Source organism: Globicephala melas, chromosome 4, assembly GCF_963455315.2.
Source record: "Globicephala melas chromosome 4, mGloMel1.2, whole genome shotgun sequence".
NCBI lineage: Eukaryota > Metazoa > Chordata > Mammalia > Artiodactyla > Delphinidae > Globicephala > Globicephala melas.
The window spans coordinates 108,415,417-108,441,226 of NC_083317.1; the positions used below are offsets into that span (position 1 = coordinate 108,415,417).

The following is a 25,810-nucleotide window of genomic DNA, read 5'->3' on the forward strand; positions in this document are numbered from 1 at the left end:
AGGTTAAGTTCTCTGTAGGATCATTTCAATAACTCACACCTGTTAACATGAAACAAAATTTTAATATTTGGCTCTTACAAGATCTTTTACAATAGCTCAAAGATAGAGGGATGTAACGAGTCTTATCATTCCAATCTACCCAATGTAACTAGCTTGTTACCCAGACACCAGTTCCCCTACACTTTTTCCACCACTTTGGAAAAACGGACTACAACGAAACCTAGCGCCTCTTGAGCAGTTTCATTCATTCCATGAATAAGTAGGCACTTTGTAAGGGACGCGCTTCACCTTTTAGCCAGGCCTTTTTTACCCTTTTGGGGGCACAAAGCGCCCCTGCCGGCTGATAAGGAAATTCCGTAAACTTCAATCCCCCTCCTCTCTGTTTCTGCCCGGCCCACGAAAGCAGGAGCATCACAAAATTCCCAGCCTGGAGCTTGGGTATTACCCACCCAAGCCTAGTGACGAGCCCTCACAGCGTCGCCCGGGCTTCAAAGGTTGAACCGTGTTAACCTTAGGCGGTGGGGTCCGACCTAGCTGAATCCATCACGTGGCCGCAGGAGCCCAATGACCGAGACCCACGCTTTCCAGGCTGCCGCAAGTGCTCACAGAGCCGGAGCTTGCGCGACGCCCCGCCCCGGCCGCACGGTGCACCCGCGTTAATCCTCCCATGAGGTCCCAGCCGCTGGGGCTGCGGGTTCCTACCGAGCATTGTTTCCGAACTTGGCCAGGAGGGCGTTTCCAGATTGGCTTTCTCTGGAGGCGGGCTGAGGACTCATTTGAGAATAGGACTACTTCCTGAAGCGCGAGACAGGAAGTTATCTGGTATGTCTGTAGTCCCGTGGGGAAAGTACCGGCTTCCGCTTTGGTGACGGCTAGAGCAGGCGGTGGGTCGGCGGACTGGCTGTTTGGTCTCGCCGCAGCTAGGGGTCCGTTTCCATCGCAGCACCACGGCCCCCTCCTCCAGCCCAGACCCCGGCGAGGCTGCCCGGGGGGCTCCTTCAGGCTCCTTGACGCCGCTCCAAGGGGCATCTACCTGGCCATCGCCTGGGCCTCCCGCCGGGGGACTGACTCCCGGCTTCAGCACTCAGGGCCACAATAAGAGGTGCCCTTATCAACCCGCGCCCTGCCCCCCTCCCTGAGCCATCGAGACCCTGGTCCAGAGCGACAGCCTAGGACCTGGGACTAGACGTATCCAAGACGCTAAGCCCTGGCCTCCTACAGACGGGGCTCTGCATCGTCTCTGATATGTCACCCACCATCTCCCACAAGGATAGCAGTCGGCAACGACGGCCAGGGACTTTTAACCACTCTCTAGATATGAAGAGCGGTCCTCTGCCGCCGGGCGCCTGGGATGATAATTATCCAGAGTTGGTTGACGGGGAAGGGGACCAAGAAGCTTTTTTGCGGGATATCGGCGCTAGTGACTTCTCAAAACCCCCACGGAGCTGCCGGGCGGAATTAAGCAGCATTTTGCTGTTACTCTTTCTTTACGTGCTTCAGGGCATTCCACTGGGCCTGGCGGGAAGCATCCCACTCATTTTACAGAGCAAAAACGTTAGCTATACAGATCAAGCTTTCTTCAGTTTTGTCTTTTGGCCCTTCAGTCTCAAATTGTTCTGGGCCCCGTTGGTTGATGCGGTTTACTTTAGGAACTTCGGTCGTCGCAAATCTTGGCTTGTCCCTACACAGTATATACTGGGACTCTTCATGATATATCTCTCCACTCAAGTGGACCATTTGCTCGGAAATACAGATGGCAGAACCCCCGATGTGGTTGCTCTCACTGTGACATTCTTTTTGTTTGAATTCCTGGCAGCTACTCAGGACATCGCTGTGGATGGTTGGGCGTTAACCATGTTATCCCGGGAAAACGTGGGTTATGCTTCTACTTGCAATTCAGTGGGCCAAACAGCCGGTTACTTTTTGGGCAATGTTTTGTTTTTGGCCCTTGAATCTGCCGACTTTTGTAACAAATATTTGCGGTTTCAACCTCAACCCAGAGGAATCGTTACTCTTTCAGGTAGTGTATTTAATTTATTATGCTGTTAGGTTTATTGTACGTTTATGAATCCTTTCGACAGTGTGTGTGGTGTTAGAAGGAACCATTATTTAATGTACTGGAAATCATTCTATGGGAGATAATCCGAGGTAAGTTTTCTGTTCTACTAAAATGAGTTTCAGCCAGAATGATTACATAGAGCAATCATAATTGATCAGTATTCTGAACTGAGCAGAGGAAGGCAACCCAGTAAACATTGTTGTGTCATAGCAAACAAAACTCTGAGTCTAGGGGTACCTTGGCACTTGCCTAATAATACTCAGATGCACATTTTTTAGAAGACTGGCTGGTGTGAAGACATGAGCCCAGCCTTATTTCAGAATTTTCCTTTCGTCTTTTGTTAGACTGAGGTTTCTAGCTCCATGTTTTCTGGTCCATTTCTACCCCTACCCTTATACCAAGAGCCCTCATGTAGCCTTCTGGTGAATAGAACAGGGTTAATTCATTTAAGCATTAATGAGCAGGCTAAGTGACAGGGTTCAAAGGGCCTCCTGTGATTAAAGCCAAGTCCCGCCCACAAGAAGAACTTGCCAGTCAGACTTGGCATTTGCTGTTGTTGAATTACAAGATTTCATGAAATGGGTAAGTAGAGTTCCAGAATGCACAAAACACCAGGTGAAAATGCACTGAAGCAGCAAAGTACAGAAAGATACAAGACAGTACATGCAGTGTTCAAAGTGCCTGAAGCAGTCATTGTGGGGCCTGATTTTGGACAATGATGCTGAAAGAAAGGTTGTAACCAAATTAAAGGTTGTTGACCAAATTCTTTAGTTGCTGTGAGTAAGAGTTTAAAGTTTATCCCGTAGGAAATTGGGTGTAAATTCTACAGATTTCCCCCTCTTTCAGCATGAGCACAATACAAGGCCGGTAAGGTTTTCTGTTTTTTTGTTTTGTTTTGTTTTGTTTTTTAACTTTCCTAACAACTGAGAAACAGTAAATTACCAATATCAGGAATGACCAACACTGGGAATATAGTAGAATTCTTCATTCTGGTAGTGATGATCAATTTAGGTGACTGTCTCTTAAAGTTTAAACAGCTAAACTTGCTCTCATTTTCCTAGTACTAGGGGATTCCCAATAGGGTAAATGTCAGGGCAAGGTGTGTGGTGAGGGAAGTTTAAGGGCTATATCATAATATTCAGGGAAGGGAGGAAGGGATTCCCAACTGTATTACTGAAATCGTATACAGCCCCTCCACACCCCTACACCCTATAAGTGATCCCCTTTCTACCTCCTCAAACTGCCAGTGAGCCACTACTACTGATGAAATAATAGTTATACTTTTCCTCAGTTGGTTTACGGCCAAAAATGGTTGAGAGATATTGCTGTGCACCTAGACAGATTTGTCTCTGAGTGTTCTGGGGTCCCACTCCTGCTATATGGATAATTCTCTGCTTACAAATACTTCATGAATGCATCGTTGCTTTTTTATGTGTCTTGCTTTTCCTTTTTTACTGGGACTGTTCATATCACCAAAAAGGGCTAATAGGATGATGTGTTACTTAACATGGGAAACTCTCAATAAATAAATCAAGATTGAAGAGACTATGGAAACTAAATTACTAAGTAAATTAGAGCTTTCTCACAAGTGTGATAAAAGAGTGATTAATAAAATATCATTCCAGAGAATGCCATTAACTGTTCCCCTATGGGAAGATCAAAATTGAGCCACTGGATTTTTATTTACACTGATTTATTATTTTGAATAGCTGTTTGTTCTGGAGTTTGAACTTTGTTCTCCAGGAAATTTTAAAAATAGTTTACTTCTTAATAAGTTAAGAGTTGAAGAGTCCTGCATTTTCATTCTCCTTTGTATGACTGTACATATCACATTTATAGGGTTTTTTTTGGAACTTAGTATAACTAAGAGTAACCAGTGGCTTTGAGGAATTTAGAGAGCACAGAAAGAATCATGAAGGAAATACAGTTGCTTAGGTAATAAAAGAAGAGGCAAACACTGAGGCAGATGTTTACAAAATGAGGAAATTAAAAAGAGGCATAATTATTTTTTAAAATTCTGAAATACGTTCTGTTATTAGCACTTTGTTTTGAGTTACAGATACACAGAGATAGACTATATTGAGAAAGAACAGTTTTTGCAATCTAGAAAGCAGTAATCTAAATAGTAAATTTAGAACAGGAAGGAGAGGATGAAAACACAGTCCCTTAGAAAGAAAACCTTGATTATGCTGAGATTGGCTTTTTGGTACCTTCAGGGATACAGAACAGTCCTTAACTCAGAGGTAGCCTTTTTTTTGTTCCTGCCCCCTTGGTTTTCAAGGATCTTTAGTAGCAAAGAGAGATAACGTTTTAAGCTTCAAGCAATGGGAGAGTAACCCAGTAGGACACAGAGGTTAGAACATAAAGTTTTATGCCTTGAAAAGATCATATATTTCAGTTCCTCATTCTTACTGATGAGGAAACTGATCAGGAAATTGTAACTGGCTAGTTAGAGGTAGAGATAGATATACCTACAGCTTAGGTTTCCTGACTCCTTATTTGGTGATTTTCCTCCATTTGGTAGGAAACTAGGAAAAACTAGGAAAAACTGTAATACATTCTTTAGCATCTAAATCTAGGCTTGAAACATTCCCTTACATTCTCAAAAGATAAAACTATAGAGATAGAAAACAGATCAGTAGTTGCTAGGGGTTGTGGATGAGAAGGTTACTATAAATAAATAGTATGAAGGAGTTTTGGGGGTGTTGAAACTGTTCTGTAATGATTTGAATTTATGCATGTGTTAAAATTCATAGAACTGTACACCAAAAAATTGTTTTACTGTATAATTACTTAAGATTTCTAAAAATTTTTTAAAAGAATCCATTACCTTACAAGTTAATCCCTGGGTAAATATCATACACAGTATATGATATACAGTCCTTGAGTTTCACTCTATTTTTGCCTTGAGTGGAACAAATTCATAAATCTGGTGGATCTCACATCTCAGTATAGACAAAGGAAGAAGTGAACTTCTTTTCAAATGTTAGGGCCCTAGTAGTAAAGTGAGATAGCTGGGAATACTGGAGCTACTAGATTCAGGAGAGATTAAATATTAAAAACTGGAGACCATACCCCAGAAAGAAGGTTTAAAGCCTTTTTCCTTTTAAAAACAAAGCAAAGGAGAAATGGTACTGTATGCTTTCCTTGTCCAGTAAAGAACTGTAGAATAGCTTTTGTGGATGGGGTGCATAAAAGCCAATTTACAAAATACACTGTAAACCAAAAAAGTATTTGATTTTATTTGGCATATGTCTTACTCTGAATTTCACTTCTAACTTTATTGAAATTTATTTGGAGGCCAATTGAATTAGCCTTTACTATGTAAATTTATCAACAAAACAGTCAGAACCTCACTAATTACAAGCAGTCTCCTACTTTCATTTATAGTGTTCCTGAAAACTATAATTTAATTGGAGAAAGCAAAATAGACTTACCTAATACAAGATGTTTTCCTAGGAAATTAAAAATGAAATATAAGGACTTTACTGGTGGCACAGCAGTTAAGAATCCACCAGCCAACGCAGGGACACGGGTTCAAGCCCTGGTCCGGGAAGATCCCACACGCTGCGGAGCAATTAAGCCCGTGCGCCACAGCTACTGAGCCGCGCACCTAGAGTCCATGCTCCAAAACAAGAGAAGCCACTGCAATGAGAAGCCCGTGCACCACAACGAAGAGTAGCCCCCGCTCGCCGCAATTAGAGAAAGCCCTCATGCAGCAACGAAGATGCAATGCATCCAAAAATAAATTAATTTATTTATTTTTTTAAAAAATGAAAAATATAAAACCCCTGATTCCACCTGTTCTTTTAAATACAATTTTGGATAAATGTTGCATTTTATACATGTCCTTTTCATTCTTTTTATTATTTCATATTTTTTAATGTGGGGTTTTTATCTTACTATATATATATATATATAGCTTAGTATAGGAGGTCACAAATACATATTTTTGTTTTTAATTTTTATTGGGGTATAGTCGATTTACAATGTTGTGTTAGTTTTAGGTGTACAGCAAAGTGAATCTGTTATACATATACATATATCCACTCTTTTTTAGATTCTTTTCCCACATAGGCCATGACAGTATTGAGTAGAGTTCCCTGTGCTATACAGTAGGTTCTTATTAGTTATCTATTTTATATATAGAATTGTGTATGTGTCAATACAAGTATGTATTTTATATGTGAGTATGCATGCTGAAACATTTATTAAGGATGGGGTGCATATTCAAAAAGCAAGATGTTTGTTCCGTTACAGAATTTCTATTTCTTGGTTTGGTGTTATCTAAGAAAAATATTTTTAATTTAATTTCTTCCCTTTACTTTTATTTATTTATTTATTTATGGCTGCATTGGGTCTTCATTGCTGCATGTGGGGGCTACTCGTTGCGGTGTGCGGGCTTCTCATTGCGATGGCTTCTCTTGTTGCGGAGCACGGGCTCTAGGCACGCTGGCTTCAGCAGTCGTGGCATGTGGGCTCAGTAGTTGTGGCTCGTGGTCTCTAGAGCGCAGCTTTAGTAGTTGTGGTACACGGGCTTAGTTGCTCCGCGGCATGTGGGAATCTTCCCAGACCAGGGATTGAACCCATGTCCCCTGCATTGGCAGGCTGATTCTTAACCACTGTGCCACCAGAGAAGTCCCTTCCCTTTACTTTTGAACACATGATAGCTGAAGTCCAATCATCATCAGTTAAGGCTCCAGAATACATGATTCAAAACACCTACAGATTTCTTTCTTTTTAGATATTTTATATTGTCTTGTATTTGAGACCTACATTTCTTATTCCTAGTACAGTCATAGAACTTTTGCATTCTTAAATTTCCCATTAGTTTTTAAAAACTTTATTTAAATAGTAATTATGGATTCACGGGAGGTTGCAGAGAAATGTTTAGAGAAGTCCATGCACCCTTCCCCTAGCATCCATTGTTAAAATCTTATTACATAACCATAGTACAATATCAAAACCAAGAAATTGACATTGGTACAATCCATAGAGCTTATTTAGATTTCACTAGTTATACATATATTCATTTATGTGTGCGCGTGTGTAGCTCTATGTAATTTTATCACATGTGTAGCTTTATATAACCTCCACCACTACTATCAAAATACTCAACTGTACCATCACCACAAAACTCTTGTGTTGCCTCTTCACAGCTATACCCATTTCCTCTTCTCCATCCCTAATCCCTGGCAGCCACTCATCTGTTTTCCATCTTTATAATTATGTTATTTCAGAGATGTTACATAAATGAAATCATGCAGTATGTATCCTTTGGAGGTTGGCTCTTTTCACTCTGAATAATTTCTTTGAGGTTCATCCAAGTTGTTGCATGGATCAGTGATTTGTTCAGTCTTATTGCTGAGAAATATTCCATTTGTTAGAAATACCACAGTATATTTTACCACTCATCCATTGAAGGCAATTTGAGTAGTTTCCAGTTTTTGGCTATTGCTATGTGAAAATAAGTCTTCATTTCTTTCAGATAAACGCCCAAGAGTACAAATGCTTGTTTACGTTAAGTGCATTTTTACCTTTGAAAGCGACTGCCCAATTTTTTTCTGGAGTGGCTATGTCATTTTATCTTCCCACCAGCAATACGTGAGTGATCCAGTTTCTCTGCATCCTTGCCAGCATTTCATGTTACCATTATTTTTCACTTTAGCTATTCTGATGAACCCTGCCTCTTCGTGTGATAGTTTGGAATGCTCACTGTCGGCTGTTTTATAAAAGTCTGAATTCAGCTTTCAGCTTACAAAAAGTGATTTAGGGGTGTCAGGATGTAGGTTGTACAAAAGCTGAATGCAAGAACCTCCTATCATAGCATCAGAGGAGAGATAATGTCATACATGTTTAATTAAAATGGATTTTGTGCTTGGCTTGAACATATTTTAAAAAATGGAAAGTGATTCATTTCCATCTATTCAGTGATACAGGCCCCAGATTTAGCATGAGGTGGAAGCATTGAATCTATTGGCCTCTCAGCTTCAGTCTTGCATCCTGGGCTGAGTTTAAGTCTAGTGTTTTGGGACAACAGGGATCTTGCTAGTCAGACAGCTGCTTAATCTAGTGCTTGATTGAAGAAACCATTTCTTCTACCCCAGAGGAAAACCTGGCATTGTTGGAGTTAATGAAAAAGTATGTGATCTAAAGATGGCACCTTCCTAAGGGGTTAGGAAAACCAAACTCTTAGGAAGCTTTCAAAATTAGCTTTGTATTTAAGTTAATTTTTGCATTGCATGCTGTCTTTCAAAAATCTAATCCCCAAATAAGATATGACTATATTGTATTATAATCAAAACAGAATTTTCTGGGAGTGCTCCTCAGTATAGATATTTCAAGCAAATGTTTAAAAGGGAGAGATTTGTGACATAGCAGAAAATTCTGTTTCTTGCTAAGACTTAGCTGGAGACCCAGGGCCAGATACATAGTATATCTATTTCAGTTTCTTCCATTGTGAAAGAGCAAGTGGACTGATGATAGGTGTCTAAATTCCCTTCATGCTCTAACTTGTGAAGTAGAGAAAGCTGTACTGAAAGCAAGATGAAAGGAAGGCCTGAGCGTTATTTAGAACAGAAACTGAAAGTTTGTTTTCCTGCAACTTCTGAAGGACTAAAGTTCATTTCCATAGTGTGAGAGTTAGAGAGAGAACCTGTCCTGAGCCAAAGATGGTTGTATCAGACAGTGCTTCTTAATTTTTCTACCTCTTCTGATGGTGGAAGAGAATGAACCTGTACCACGAAGGGTCTGGGGGCTTGGTCCAAAGCCTTGAAAGCTTGAAATTTTTTTGAAATCTTATGTTTTATCTTTAAAATTCATGGAAATTTTGCCTTCTCTATAATATATGTTTTTCATGAAAATGTTTCTTTCTAAGTTATTGAGTAAATGAACTGTTTAGGAAGATGGACCATGTTTGATTTGCATACCCTATGGTATACCACCGTATGGGGACATGGAGGTGGGGAGGGGGGAATACAAGTAACCAGTTCAAAGAAGTATTCGTAAGTGTCTGTGTTCCAGACTTCTTGATTGGAGCTACAATAAGCACCTTTTTTCTCAGGTGTATCTGTTTAGTAGGAAGACAGCCTACTTGCAGTAGGTGTTTCTGAGCATCTGGGTAGTATAATGAAGAACATTCTTGTTTTAGAGTCAGATCTGAGTTTGAATCCCACCTCTGGCACTTCCTGGTTTGTGATTCTCTTTCACTGGGTATAAAACAGGAATAATAATGCTTGTCTTGGAGAGTGAGTTTGAAGGTTATTGCCCTGTCCTGTGTCTTGCTTTGGCATAATAGGAGCTCAGGTGCTGGCTATTATATCCTTTTTGATTACTGGCGCATTGTTACATGCTCTTAATTTTTGCACTCATTGGAGCATTAGGTAAGATCTAGTAGCCACTTCAGAATATTTAACTTGTCTTACAGGTCTTTGCACAAAATCGTGTTTAAGAAACTTGAACATCAGCTCTGACATCTTGATCATACATATATATGTCACAATGCTTTTGCAGATAAAATATATAAATCAGAATCAACCAGAATGTTAATAATGAAATATTTAGATTATTCTTGCTAATAATATCTTCCTAGTGGTTGGTATATCAGACTATGGTTGTTCTGTAGGATCCAAGCAGTATTAATAAACAATAGCCAATAGTCTAATAATAGTATTTATGGTAATGGCATTCATAAATCTTAATACATTTTCTGGCAGGGGTTAAGCCTCTCTTTCTGAGCCATTACTTCATTCTTCAGTCTCTGTGAGCAATGGAAAGCCTTTGAATGAGGGCTCTGAATGACCTATTGTCACTACTTTCTTCTTTCTTTCAGACTGTTATCTTACCCTCAAAGCACAAAGAAATTAGAAATAATCTTATCTGCAAACAATACTGAAACCTGTTTAACTTGTTCTTAATCTTTTTTCCCTTGGTACTGGTATCACGGAGTTTAAATTCAGATGAAGATTTTGTTCATTAAAATTGGGAGAATAGGGGCTTCCCTGGTGGCGCAGTGGCAGTGGTTGAGGGTCCGCCTGCCGATGCAGGGGACACGGATTCGTGCCCCAGTCCGGGAGGATCCCACATGCCGCGGAGCGGCTGGGCCCGTGAGCCATGGCCGCTGAGCCTGCGCGTCCGGAGCCTGTGCTCCGCGACACGGGAGAGGCCGCAGCAGTGAGAGGCCCGCGTACCGCAAAAAAAAAAGGGAGAATAGGGAATTCCCTGGCGGTCCAGTGGTTAGGACTCCGTGCTTCCACTGCAGGAGGCATGGGGTTTAATCCCTGGTCGGGGAGCTAAGATCCTGCAAGCCTTGTGGAGCAGCCAAAAAAAAAAAAAAAATGGGAGTGTATACTAAGCAAATTAAAAAATTTCTTTGCTGAAAGTAGTATATAACTGAAAACTTTTAATTTTCACTTAACGTTTTTTAAAAACTTATTATTCTTATTTATTTATTTTTGGCTCAGTAGTTGTGGCATGTGGGCTTAGTCGCTCCACAGCATGTGGGATCTTCCTGGACCAGGGCTCAAACCTATGTCCCCAGCGTTGGCAGGTGGAGTCTTAACCACTGCGCCATCAGGGAAGCCCCTTGTGCTGGTGCTGCCAGCATCATGACAGAGGATCATACTGAGTATCGCTAGCCTGGGAAAAGATCAAAATTCAAAGTACAGTTTCTACTGAATGCATATCGCTTTCACACCATCATAAAGTTGAAAAATCTCAAGTGAGACCTTCATAAGTCAGGGACCATCTGTATAAATTTCACATTATGGAGAAAAGAATTCACCTCAGAATACAAATTTCTGTATGTGTTTGAAGCAGTTTAGCTTCTTTAATTTGCAAAATTTGAATAGCAGAGCCTTGTTTTTGGTTAGGCTTGTGGAGACTACATAATTAGCCAATTCTAATAGATTCTTAATTCAACATTAATTTTAAAAAGTCTTTATATAGGCACTGTGAAATAATAGAAGGAGTATGAATCTCAAATTCAGAAGATTTAGGTTCAAGTTCTGCCTGTTAATAATTTGACCTTTGGCAAAGGTTTAAATATTCTGAGCTTTTCCTTTCTCTGCATAGTATAATAATGCCTACTTTGCCTGTCTCACGTGTTTACTACAAAAATCAAATGAAATAACTTATAAGAAAGGAACATTTAAATACTAAGGTGAATTTGGTCTATGCATGAGGGAAGTTGATCTAAATGAATGATGCTGTCTGCCTCCATCGTAAGTGAGAGTTAAGCTGTAGTGACCCAGCACAGCAACCGAGCAAGACTGAATACAGAGGAAACCCTGACTCAAGAATAGTAGACCTTTTTTTGGAAAAAGGTGACTAGGCTTCATGGACAGTCAGTTATGCTGCATGAGCAATAAAATAAAAAGCAAACATATTTAAAACTGAATATGATTTTAGAATGTTAGAGCTAGAAAACATCTGGGATTTTCTAGGGAACTCCTCTTATTTTATGGATGAAGAAACTGAGGGTTATCCACTAAGTTTTGTTTTTTTTTAAAATAAATTTTATTAGAATAATGAAAAATAATACATGTGGATAACCATAGGATACACACATAGGAATTTAAAGGTAAATTTTATACTTTTCAATATGAAACAAAGTACATATCTCATGGAGATATATTTCTAGAGATGCCATGAAACAATAGAGTAATAATCTTGAAAAGTATCGGAACATAATTAGGAATTACTAAATAATAAAAAGGTTCAACTCCATTACATGTAGCATAAAATACAGGTATTGGAGAAAGTTTATAGAGACAAAATAAGATGCATTTCTTAGGGTGGTTAAGGAGACACAAGTTTTTGAAATCAGTTGTATGAGGCACTGACTTAAAATGTAATATCAGGCAATGTAACCTCTCAGCCTGTTTCTTCATCTGAAGATTGGGGCTAGTAATAACTTCCCCTGTTGTACTATTGTAGTAAAGGAAATGATATGTGTAAGATGCTTAGCACATTTATGGCACATGGTATGCACTCAAGAAATGGTGCCTCTATTATTACTATTATTTTTAGCTGTTATGCAGAATCTTCCAGGACATTATTCACTCCCTCCGCTTAATTTGTTTGCAATATGGGCTAACGGCCCAGGCATCTTTCACTGGAACAACCCAAATAGTACTCTTCATGTGTCTTTTTTGTGCATCTACAAGTACGAGAAAATTACTTATGTATCATAGTATTGAAAGAAAAGGTTATTCTTAAACAGATTAAAAACAAAGTTTAAAAACAAAAGGCAGAAAGTCTAATGTAAATGATCATCTGTTTGTTGTTTAAGTTGTCAAAATTTAATAAAGAACTGAAATGGTTTAAGTGCTTAAGAAGTATGACTTAAGATGGATCTTATGGGATATGAAAATCATCTCCTGCCCTTAAGCAGTTTCCTTGAATAAAATGACACAGCAGGTGTCACAGTTTGGTGACTTTTATTTCATTCAACCCACTAAACCCTTTCCTTGTTAAGTATCACTGTCTATGTAATGTATGTTTAACAGAGACAGGACTGTCTTATTCATCTGCTGTGCCTCATCTGGTGCCTTGAACATGACAAGCCCTATGTGTTCATTTTTTTTTTTTAACAGATTTTAGTTGAGGAAAAGTTGTGTACAGAATTATTTAGTATCAATGAAGACATGTTATTTCAAAGGTTAATTATAGATTTAAAACATTTTTAATTTCAGACTTCCTTTTCTTCTGGGGAACTGTATTTTTGATAACAACAACTTTAGTTGCCCTTCTGAAAAAAGAAAACAAAGAAGTATCAGTAGGAAAAGAAGAAACCCAAGGGATCACAGATACTTACAAGCTGCTTTTTGCAATTATAAAAATGCCTGCAGTTCTGACATTTTGCCTTCTGATTCTAACTGCAAAGGTAAGAGATTTATAAAGCAAATTCCCCATTCTGTTACAATTAACAATATCATGGAATACTTCTGTTGCCTTTTCGTAAGTCCCTTTCCAGTAATATTAGAATTTAACAATAAAAACTAATATACTTTGTTTACTAAATGTGTTTTAAAAGGTGTGATGATATCAAATCAAACATAACTTCAAAGTAAGCTAAATGTCTTAAGATCTTGAAAAAAATTATGCCAATTTGAAGTACTTCTAATAAATGTGAGTTTTTAAATGAATGATATTAATGCTTGGAATGGAAATGAATACCTTAAAAAAATAATAGCTCTCTACTGTTAGAATGAGTATATACCTAATGTCAAAGGTATTAAAATTATTTACTTAGAATGTAATTTACAAAGATATGGAAATGTATAATTATTAGAAGTCCATTTAAAAATCAGTTGGATTATTTTAAAATGTTAGACGGAAATATACTATGAAATAAAGGGGGGTTTTGGTGACTTTTTAAGAATTCTGTATGTTTTCTGTATTAAGATGTCTTAATTTTATAGTTCTAAAACATTTTAAAGAGATTATGTTAGAAGAAAGGTAAGTATATTTTGTTATAGTGAACTATTGCTAGTATTGGAATTAATATCCTAAAATATAAAATCAGTTATAGGATTTTCATATTATATTTAAACCTATCAACATAAACACTTTCACAGCTATCTTTTGATAACCCTAAAGTAAAAATTACAGCCTCATTGTTTTGAAGTACTGAGTTTTTCCTCCTCTCTAAGGATAAGGAGGGTTACATTTTTAGGAAATGTTAGGAAGGTTTAAACTTAAGGTTCAACTTTAGAAATGCTAAAAGTTTCAAGGAAGATAATAGTATTATCTAATTATATCATTTAGAGATAACCATTGGTAACATTTTTGGTATATTTCCCTCCAGCCTCCTTTTTTCCCCTATGTATGTATGTGTGTGCATGCACATGTGTGTACATAAACTTGACATATATAATTAATACATTAATTATAATTAAGAATTAATATTAATATATATACACACAAATACTTTAAAAGTGGAATTGGATCATACTGTGTATAATTTTTTATTTTGTTATTGTCTTATTCCATATTCCTGTATCATTAAATAATATTTTATAATATACTTTTTAATAGCTATAAATTGTCACAGTATATAAATTTGCCATAATGTACTCATTTTTCTATTGTTGTATATTTAATTTGCCATGCGTTTTAATTATAAAAATGTACTAGTGAATATTTTTGTGTGTAACTCTTTGGTGTTCTGAATATTTCCTTCCAATAGATTCTTAAGTGAGGAATTAATGGATCAGTGAATATGATTGTTAAATTGCTTTTTAAAAGATTTTAATAATAAATTATACTGTCACCAGCAATGTATAAGGAGTTGCTTCAAATACAGAGTCTAGAATCCCATGTTCCCCCTGTAGAGTAAACCTCACCAAAAGTAACATCTCTCCTAACTTTTAACACCATAGATTAGTTTTCCCTGCTTTTGAGTTTTATATAAATGGAATATCCAGTATGTAGTCTTATGTCTAGCTGTTGTACTCTTTCACTCAACATCATATTTGTATAATTTATCCATATTGTTATTTATAACAATAGTTTGTTCATCTCATTGCTTATAATATTCCATTGTATGAATATGCCACAATTTATCCATTCTATCAACAAATGTTTAGGTTATTTCTACTTTTGGACTATTATTAATAGTGCTTCTATGAAATTTCATGTAAATTACTTTTGGGGAACATAGGTGAACATTTCTGATGGGTAAATACCTGGGAGTAGAATTGCTGGTCATTAAGAAAAGCATAGTACATACTGCCAAACAGTTTTCCAAAGTCATTGTTCCAATTTTCTCTACCACCAGCACTGTAAGGGAGTTCTAATCACTACGCAGCCTTGAAACCACATGTATTGTCTTTTCAATTTTAACCTTTCTGGTGGGTGTGTAGTGGCATCTCATTATAGTTATAATTTGCATTTCCCTGATGACTAAAGAAGTTGAGCATCTTCTCGTATGATTATTGGCCATTTGAATATCCAGAGTTACCCTTCTCTTTAAATTTGTAGAAGTTTTATTTTTTATATATCCTGGATATGAGTTTTTTAATTAGATATGCGTATTACAAATATCTCCTGTACCACTTTTAAGACAGAGTAAATGTTGAAGTCGGTTTGTGTATCTAATGTTTACAAAGAGAATGTGTTAAGTATAAGTGAAATTCTTTTCTGGACTTAAATGAAATATCTCTGACCTTTAATTTTTTATGTGAAATTTCCTTTTTGGCTCCATTCCGAGAAGTTAAAGTATTTAAAAATATTTAAAGTAATATTTATCATTAAAAACATTTTTTTATTTGTATATTTTCACACTTACTGAAAATTTACTTGTATAGTTGAAAGAATGTCCATATATGTTTATCTAAATTCTGTGATTTTTAACATTTAGCTCCACTTTCTTTATTCTGTAAATTGTGCTATTTTACATATTTCTTATGAAGTATTTGAGAGTAGTTTGTACATATCATGTCCCTTTATCCGTAAATACCTTAAGTATGTATCTCCTAAAAACAAGTACTTTCTCTTACAAAGCCACAACTTAATAAAAAATTAGGAAATTTCAATTGATATAGTACTATTTTCTAATCACAGTGCATATCCAGATTTCACCAGTTGTCCCCAGAGCAGCCTTTATAACTTTATTTGTTCCTGGTCAGGGATCCAGTTCAGGATCACACATTGCATTTAGTTAGTATGAGCCTTTCTTTGTCCTTCACGACCTGGACACTTTTTTAAAAAAAATTTATTATTTTATTTTATTGGCATATAGTTGATTTACAATGTTTTGTTTCAGGTGTACAGCAGAGTGATTCAGTTATACATATACAATATATTTATTCTTTTTTAGATTCTTTTTTCATATAGGTTATCACAGAATATTGAGTAGAGTTCCCTGTGCTATATAATAGGTCCTTGTTGGTTATCTACCTTATACATAGTAGTATGTGGTGACCTGGACACTTTTAAAGAAGACAGACCAGTTATTCTGTAGAATGGCCTTCCATTTATGTTTGTCTAATGTTTCTTCATGTTTAGGTTCGTGCTGTGTATTTATGTCAGAAATATCATAGAAATAATACTGTGACATCTTCAGGGAATTATATCAGGAGCCATATCATGTCCCTTTATCCATTAAATATTGTTGTTAATCTTGATTACCTTGTTAATCCATTGCAAAGTTACTATTTTTCCTTTTGTAATTAAAAACTAATTTGTGGGGAAATACTTTGAGACTATCTAAATATCTTATTTCACCTCAAACTTTTACCCACTACTTTTAGCATTCTTATTTGTTTTTGTTGTTTTTAAGAATTAATTTAACTATACCTTTTCTTACCCCTCATTTAACTCAACCTCTTAGATATAATGTTTTCTCAGAATTATTTTTGAAAAGCTAGGTGACTTTTTGGAAATTTTGTTGTCAGTCAGAAATCATCAAAAATGCGTATGGTTTGTGGCAATGATGCTTCATTTTAACCAGATTTATTTGGAGTCAAAGGCTTTTCTTTTAAACTTAAAATATACAAATCAGTAGGTTTGGACTTGGACTCTGTTTATTGTAAGATATAGAACTTTTTGAAATGGAAATTTAGTTGTAATTAAAATTACAGTTCCTAAGAGTGCTGAATTTTCACTTGTTTTCACTTCATATTGTTAGTAGACCATAAGGGCAAAGTGTACCTCCATAACTTGATTGCTGTACCAGATATAATAATATGATACTTAACTTGTAACTGGCATGGGTCAATAATGAGACTGAGGTTCTTAAATTACTTACATATGCTTGGAGGAAAATATTTCATAAGTCACAAATTAAAATATTTTTTTGTTTTTATATTGCAGATTGGTTTTTCAGCAGCAGATGCAGTAACAGGACTGAAATTGGTAGAAGAGGGAGTACCCAAAGAACATTTAGCCTTATTGGCAGTTCCAATGGTTCCTTTGCAAATAATATTGCCTCTGATTATCAGCAAATATACTGCAGGTCCCCAGCCACTAAACATATTTTACAAAGCCATGCCCTACAGGTAAAAATGAAATGAAACCTTACTAAATAAGAGAAGTTAAATAAGGAGCAGTTATCAGTATCACTAATATCTGTGTATAGAGTGTATATGGGAAAAGGCTTGAAAAACATCTTTAACTTCAGTATCATTTATATGCACTTTTATCTCTTTTTAACTTCCTAACAGGTTTTAGATACAGGCTTCTTTCATATGGTAGGCACACAGATTTCTGTTTTTGTTATTGTTTTTTAACCTAAAATGGAGGTCAGCTCCACCTTTCTTTCTTTTTCTATAGATTATTGCTTGGATTAGAATATGCTCTACTGGTCTGGTGGACTCCTAAAGTAGAACATCAAGGGGGATTCCCTATATATTATTATATTATAGTGCTGCTCAGTTATGCGTTACATCAGGTAAGCTTGCCATGGTTTTTCCCAGGAAGTAAACTGTCCTATGTAAAATAAAGATGAAGTTCTTCTACAATTGCCTTAAAATGATGATAATAAATTTTAAGATTTAAGCACGAATCTGTTTCTGAAGAAATTACTTGACAGTGAACTTTAAACCTTGTGGATTTTATTTTTTATATTTTTATTTTTTGGATTTTATTTTAATGAGTTTTATTCATAGAAAGAGAGTTTCTTCTTCATTCACTTCATTTTTTTTTCTTTTGTTCATTCAACAAATATTTGTTACATTTCAGAATTTATCCCAAAGTTAATTAAGAATTCTACCCTTGCTGAGTATCCCTCAGTTCATCCCTAGATTAGGGATTCTTTCCTTCTTCTAGTCCCGGTATTTTCTTTTTTCTGAAAGTATTGAGAAATAATGACAGCTTCTAGATTATACGTCCCAGGTTTTTGGTTTAGATTCTGTATTAAATTTTTCTTTCTTTCTTTTCCTTTCTTTCTTCCTTTCTTTCTTCCTTTCTTTCTTCCTTCCTTCCTTTCTTTCTTTCTTTCTCTCTCTTTCTTTCTTCCTTTCTTTTTCTTTCTTCCTTTCTTTCTTCCTTCCTTCCTTTCTTTTTCTTTCTCTCTCTCTCTTTCTTCCTTTCTTCCTTTCTTTCTTTCTCTTTCTCTCTTTCTTTCCTTCCTTTCCTTTCCTTTTTTCTTCCCTCCCTGACCTGGGATTGAACCCAGGCCCTTGGCAGGAAAGCATGGAGTCTTAACCACTGGACCACCAGGGAATTCCCTGTATTAAAAATTATGACTTATTCTTTGTGGTTTTGGAAGCTGGGTGTTAATCTGCTTTTTTTTCTTTATTAAATGTTTGTAATCCCCAAAAGAACTGATCTCCACTTTTCCATAGTCTCACCCAAACTGCTGTTGCAGAATGGGTTTTTCTTTCCCTGGGAATAAATGTTTCAAATAAATGGCAGATGCCCAGTAGTAACCTTTGGGACTCAGTTGCAGTTATTGCTAATGTGTGTTTCAGATTCACTTTGGACCTATAGTACCTAGTTTAAACTCTTTGAAAATTATATTTACCAACTCCTCACTGCTTTTAACTGAAACCTAAAAATATGACTACCAGTTAACCTCAGTAATTTTTTGCATACATTTATATCATTTAGGAGAATTCCGTAGTGGATCATGTCTGACTAGCTGTATGTAAAAACACTGAGGCTAAGGTGTCAAATATAATTTTTTTTCTGTTTTGCACATAGTTAATGCTAGGTGCCAAATTGAAGCTAAGAGAAGTAGTTTAGCTTAGTAATGCTTCACTTCTTGAGTAAGTAAAGAAAAATATGATGTAGTTGTCCAAAAATCATTTGTTTGGCTTTGGATTTCATTAGAGAATTTTCCAAAGTGTAGTCATCGAAACTCAGAAAACCAGATGCTTTGTGGTAAAAATATTATAAGGCCAAGTAAATTTGAGAAATGATACATGACATAACCCCTCTTTATGTAGCATCTTAATCATTCCTTCAGCAAATATTAAGTGAATACACCTATTCCATGCCAGGAACCATTGTAAGTACTAAAATAAAACAGTGAATAAATCATGCCAGAATCCCTGCCCTTAAGATTATATTCTAAAGGCTTTCAGGAGAACTACAGTCTAATTTTGTGTAACTTAGTGTTTCTCAGTCTTATTTGACTTTGGAACTCCTTTTTCTATGAACATCCCATGGAACAGTATTCAAAGGAATTCTATTTTAGAAACATGGGTTGTTTTCATGTTCCTAAATGAAGGGTTAATTCTTACCTCTCAAGGAGATTTTTCTCTTTAGTTTGTCACATAAATTTTGAATTATATACATAAAATTATATATTCATATTCCCTTTGAATATTTGAGTGCTTATATGTATAATACATATATACTATACACACATATGATATATTTAGGTATAGTGTAAATATAGTGTTTTGCTTATTACTATATGGATCTTTCAATACTACCTCATCTGTCATTCTCAGTTGAGCCTTCCTTGACTACTTGTGATAAAATTAATCTCCCATATATTTAGGCTCTGATAGCACAATGTGTGTACTTCTTTTTTCAATACTTACCACATTTCATCATAACTATTTATTCCCTATTTTCCCATCTTAGAATAAATTCTTCAAGGGCACAGAGGGACTGTGTCTTATTCATCTTTGTATTGCCATGACCAGACATTAAAGCCTGGCTTGTAGTAGGTGCTCAATAAATGTTTGTTGATTGAGTTTAATAAGAGTCATGAAAATTAATTTTCTGGTTTATGCTTTCAATGTTCTTAATTTAGACCATAGCTTTTTAAAGTCTAATTGTACTGAAGATGTTTTACATTTTCCCTGTAGGTTACATTGTATAGCATGTATGTTTCCATAATGGCTTTCAATGCGAAGGTTAGTGATCCACTTATTGGCGGAACATATATGACCCTTTTAAATACTGTGTCTAACCTGGGAGGAAACTGGCCTTCTACGGTAGCTCTTTGGCTGGTAGATCCCCTCACAGTGAAAGAGTGTGTAGGAGCATCAAACCAGAATTGCCGAACACATGATGCTGTTGAGGTAAGTATGTTGCAATTTTAGATAATGTTAAGGTAATATTAAGATATTAATTTCCTCGTTTTTGCCTCTAGAAGTACTACATCTTTTTAAAATTGTATCTGCCCATAGTTTCTAATAGCTTTTTCTTTCCCATCATAACTGAGGGTATAAACACACTCACATCAGTAAGTGAAGCTCACTTGAAGTTGCTTCTCAGCAAGGGAGGAGCAGTCTCTCTCTCCTTCACCTTGTGTACCATTGTCCTTATACACTAGGCATTTAATAAATGCATGATTAATAGCTAAGGTATATAATGATATAAGAAGGAGAGTTCCATTGGCTATTCATATAACAAATGGTGTTAAAACTGAATGGTTAGTAGTTTGTTGATAAATTATTTCAAAGTAACAATAACCCACTTCTGGAGTAAATTCCTTGGAAATTTCCTCACATTTCCAAATATGAAAAGCTGTATCTTGAAAATGAATATTGTTTACAGCAAGAGCTGAAAATTCTTTTTAATACTGTTAGTAGCATTAGAGAGATTAAGATGCATTAACTTGTTTTGTCACTTGGAGTGAATGAAATGTTTTAACAAAAGCATATTTTGATTAATCCTTTAAATAACAAAGCAGAAACGTAATTGCTGAATACTTCCATTTTGAAATTGTGGAGTATTTATTGATATTATAATTTTATTTTTACAGCTTTGCAAAAAACTCGGTGGCTCATGTGTTACAGCACTGGATGGTTATTATGTGGAGTCCATTATTTGTGTTTTTATTGGATTTGGTTGGTGGTTCTGTCTTGGTCCAAAACTTAAAAAGTTACAGGATGAAGGACCATCTTCATGGAAGTGCAAAAGAAGCAAGTAATGCATTCACTACTGGACATTCTAGAAAGGTAACTCTAGTTTAGTTTTAACTCAGAGAGTTATGATAATCAGTGTATAGGAGTATAAAATATTATTTTAAACAGGAAATTATTAATATAAAATGTCAAATGGTTAAAAATATAGAGACCTCTCTGTATATTTAAATATACTTTTCCTTGCCTTGTCAATGTATTTAAAGTTTACTTAAGGTCAGGAAATTGGTACTAAAACAACTTTTCTGATCTTGTTATTTGATTTATGTCTTTTTAATTTACTGACCAAAGCATGTTTTAAGCTGCAATGCAGTAGTCATGGGTGGTAACCATGCAGTCAAGTATTGTTATCAGTACCTATCATTGAGCTATATTAAAATGTTTGGTAAAATATATTAAATGGAACAGAGCTTGATATTCAGGTACTAACTACAACTAGTTTGGCCTTGTTGGCAGTTAAATCTTATTTTGAATTGTAAATTGGTTAAATTTGTTGTGGAATTTGTTGAGAAGAGAATATAAACTACTGAAAAACCATTTTAGTTTTAACTTTTCTGACCATAACCACATTGTGCTAATGAATCTGTGTTAAAAAGACTATTTTAAATGTATTTCCTGCTTTTGTAAGCATTAAAGACTTATAGGAAGATTATTCAAACTATTTTTTATAAAATGAAAGCTATGACTTTTATTGGTTCCCCTCCCCCTTCCCCCTTTTGAAAGATATTTTGATTACTTGTTAATTTTACCGTAAAGCTTACATATGGTTTTTTGTCATAAGTGCTTCATGGCACATGGACAGCTCACAAGTGGTTCAAATTTAATGTTGTATGTATGTTCATGGCAAAGTTTTGAAAATAAAAATTAAACGTTTTTCTTCAAGTAGTCTTCTTTTTATTATTGAGAGAAAAACAGTAAAACTTACTGATTAAGAAAAATTTAAATGAATAATAGTGTAATTTTAGAAACTGTTTTGAAGAGAGAGACAAAGACATTTTGTGCCTTTGACAAATAATGTGTTGGGAAAAGATTTCTTAATTAAGCACTGTACTAATGAGAAAAGCTCTCACAATTATACCAAATCAGGTACTATGTTTCCTCTTATTAAAACACATCCTTCTGTTTGTAAACTATAGTTTCTGGTGGGGAATTGCTATCCCAGGAGAATTAAGCTTTTGAGTACTTTAGCAATTTCCAACATATTATGTGTACCTGGTAATAAGGTTCTTTGCATATTTTGTGTTGTATGGTACTCAGACTCTTTAGAGATTACATAAAGCCTTCAAAAGTTAGAGAAAAAGAGATATTAAGTTGACTCTTATTTTTTTTTAACATCTTTATTGGAGTATAATTGCTTTACAATGGTGTATTAGTTTCTGCTTTATAACAAAAGTGAATCAGTTATACATATGTCCCCATATCAGTTGACTCTTATTTAATAATTATTATCTTTGTGGGAAAATACATACTAATGTTTGATTTTGTTAATTTTATAACATAGGTTGAATTTTAGAGTGGGGTTTTTATAAGTAATGGAGGATAAAATGGGTGGGAAAAAATGGCACTCAGCGTCTGAAGAAAGATAGAGGCAGTGGCTTCTAGAACTCATGCATTGCCATTGGAAAGCCTGTGTTGGGCATCACTGTCAGATCCTGAAGAATCACCTGGAAAATCGTCCTAGAGACATCCCAAACCATAGACTACAGTACTTTGTAACGTGTGTTGTCCTTTGTCATGTATTATAATCAAAATATTTACATGAATAAAGAAAACCTACTAACTCTCATATGTGAAATGTATTTTAATTTTGTTTTTTTTTTTTTTTTGCGGTACGCGAGCCTCTCACCGCTGCGGCCTCTCCCGTTGCGGAGCCCAGGCTCCGGACGCGCAGGCTCAGTGGCCATGGCTCACGGGCCCAGCCGCTCTGCGGCACGTGGGATCTTCCCGGACCGGGGCACAAACCCGTCTCTCCTGTATCGGCAGGCGGACTCTCAACCGCTGCGCCAGCAGGGCAGCCCTGTATTTTGATTTTTAACTTTTGTATTAAGAAGCTCACATTGCCATAATTACCTTTATCTTTTCCCCATATTATTACAAATTATACATACTTTCAAACGTACTTTAAGTTTATAAATCATTGATGACTTGAAGTTTTAAAATGTATTTTAAGCCTTAACGGTAAGGTGAAAGCCATTCCATTAATTACACTTGCTCTAGAAATGAACACTTGCTTTGAATCGTAGTCATTTGGTTATTTGGATACATGCTTGTAAGGTTTGCCAAAAGAATGACTTGTTAATATCAATGTTGCATACACTGATCACTGTTGGCATCTTATAAATGATCTACCTGAATGTGAGGATCTGTTTGTTGTAAATCTGCTAGAAAACACTGCCTATTTTTGTGTGTGTTTTTCCTTACTAACAGATCCTGATAAACTCTACCCTCAAGTATGAACATTAACTCCTCCAGTTAATGAATTATATATTTACTAGCTAATATTGAATATAAATACATATATACGTTTATAAATACATATATATATATACATCTCTTTATATCAGTATTTCCATTTGCACATTGGTTGCAACCCGTTTAAATCAAAAGATGAGTTTGAAAAGCTCTTATAAGATTAGCTAAGATTAGCTGAGACTAAAACTAAAAACTCCCTCCTTGGACTTCCCTGGTGGCCTAGTGGTTAGGATTCTGGGCTTTCACAGTGGTCACCTGGGTTCAATCCCTGGTTGGGGAAGATCCTGCAAGCTGCGTGGTACTCCTTTGTAAATATTTTAATTTTGCCTGATCAATCATAAAAAATTTGTTCAACACCTGAAATAGATTTCTCTATTTTTTATTTTTATTAAAAAAATTTTTTTTAATTTATTTTTTTGGCCACGCAGCACAGCGTGTGGGATCTTAGTTCCCCGACCAGGGACAGTGGGAACTATAGTGGGAGCTGTAGGGAGCTCCCCTACAGTGGGAGCTCAAAGTCTTAACCACTGGACCGGCAGGGAAGTCCCTAATTCTCTATTTTTAAAAATATTAAACCTTTGAGAGAATTCCCTGGTGGTCCAGTGGTTAGGAGTCTGCGCTTTCACTGCGGAGGGCCTGGGTTCAATCCCTGCTTGGGGAACTAATATTCTGTAAGCTGCGCAGCACGGCCCAAAAAAAAAAAAAAAAAAAAAAATTAAACCTTTGAAATCTAAACCTATTGTTTGATTTCATCCTTTTATGACAAGGGTTTTTATACTAAACGGTTGTCAGTGGAGCCTTGAAACCCCTGTACTACTTGCAAAACTCTGGATATGTAATTTTTAATTTTTCTGGAGAGAGTTCTTATTAAAATATTAAATGGTCTGTGATCCAAAAAGATGTAAAAGCTATGGCCTTATTGAATATGGGCTGTACTGTGAATTTTAAACATATATTTGAGATAATAGTTGTAAAACTAATTGTTTAAAGCATTCTGAAAACAATGTTAAAAGAAAAATCTATGCTGAAAACTAGAAAATCTCTGCGTTTGTAGTACTGAACTTGAATCTTGAAGGGATTAGATCAGATAAGACATTACTGGTGAAAGAGGGACATAAGGGTGAATGGTATTCCACAAAAGACATATCTTAGTCATTAAATCCTTTTCCTCCTATAAACAACTTGTATTTTGCCTTGTTAACATACACCCCCAAAAAGTATGTTGTTTTGTATTAAATGGTTGAGATCATTATTTAATATAACACAAGACCAGGTTTGTTTTTGTATTTTGGGGGATGATGTCTTTTCATGTATTTGAAATAATGACCCTATATAACTCACACCCTGCTAAAAATAAAGAACCAACCTGTTGGGAACATTCCATGCAGATTTCCAAAATGTATTTTACTTTAGTATTAAAGAAAGAAAATAAATTTTAAAAATAATTTCATAATAAATAGGATTAATATATTTGACAGCCATTTTAGTTACAGAAGGGAAGGTAGTATAGCGCCTTGTAACTTTTTTTAACCAATGTCTTTGGTAGGTAGTAAGGCATAATTATTTGATTTTATCTTAGAAGATTTAAAGTATCTATAATAGGTACTTTTCCACTTCAGTTTAATCTCTGCCTGATTTGACAGTGCCAATTTTTTTTTTTTTTTTTTTTTTTTTTTTTTGCGGTACGCGGGCCTCTCACTGTTGTGACCTCTCCCTTAGCGGAGCACAGGCTCCGGGTGCGCAGTCTCAGCGGCCATGGCTCACGGGCCCAACCGCTCCGCGGCATGTGAGATCTTCCCGGACTGGGGCACGAACCCGTGTACCCTGCATCGGCAGGCGGACTCTCAACCACTGCGCCACCAGGGAAGCCCTGACAGTGCCAATTTTTTAATGTAATCACTATTTAGTTTGGGATGGAGAGCCTTTACATTTCCTACTTGTCAAAACTACTATTAGAGTCTTCATTTTAGTCCTCTAAATTGTTAGCAAGGTAAAATGGCCATAGAGAGCTAATATTCCTTCCTGGAATTCCGTTTTGGTAGAAGCAAGTCCTGTATCAGGGCAGAATAGTTAATGTACAGGACTCATGTCCTCTCCCCTAAACTAAGAGAAACTTTGACTGTTGGATTATAAAGACTGCTTTTAAGGAGGTCTGTTTGTTTGTTTGTTGTTTTGTTTGTTTTTTACCTTGGGGGGGCAGACGTTTTGTAGGAGAAAGTAGTTTTATATAACAGGATGAAAATTGTATGATTAATCACTGTTCCTTTTTTTAAAAAATGTTGCGGGGTATAGTTTAAAAGATCATCTTAAAATATCAGCAATATTAATTTGCATAGTTTATAAGAAGTCTTGAAGCATAGAGAAAAATGTTGCTACATTTTAATAGTTTTTTGTCAATATACACATAACTTTTTATAACAATTTTGTGTAAAGAATAATGAGTAAATAGTGT

The 25,810-nt window shown here is 35.9% G+C and overlaps 1 protein-coding gene across 2 annotated transcripts; it reads left to right on the plus strand.

Moving 5' to 3' along the window:
- Positions 1-803: 803 nt before the first annotated feature.
- On the plus strand, positions 804-22,664 carry SLC33A1 (solute carrier family 33 member 1). 2 transcript variants are annotated; one of them, XM_030842406.2, is made up of 6 exons: positions 810-2,020; positions 12,754-12,944; positions 16,877-17,061; positions 17,336-17,453; positions 19,825-20,040; positions 20,727-22,664. In XM_030842406.2, exons 1-6 carry the CDS (start codon positions 1,246-1,248, stop codon positions 20,892-20,894), a joined length of 1,653 nt encoding a protein of 550 aa, XP_030698266.1. In that variant the 5' UTR covers positions 810-1,245; the 3' UTR covers positions 20,895-22,664. The 2 variants fall into 2 exon arrangements, with proteins under 2 accessions (XP_030698267.1, XP_030698266.1); XM_030842407.3 differs by lacking the exons at positions 12,754-12,944; positions 17,336-17,453 and having other exon boundaries at positions 804-2,020.
- The last annotated feature ends 3,146 nt before the right edge of the window (positions 22,665-25,810 follow it).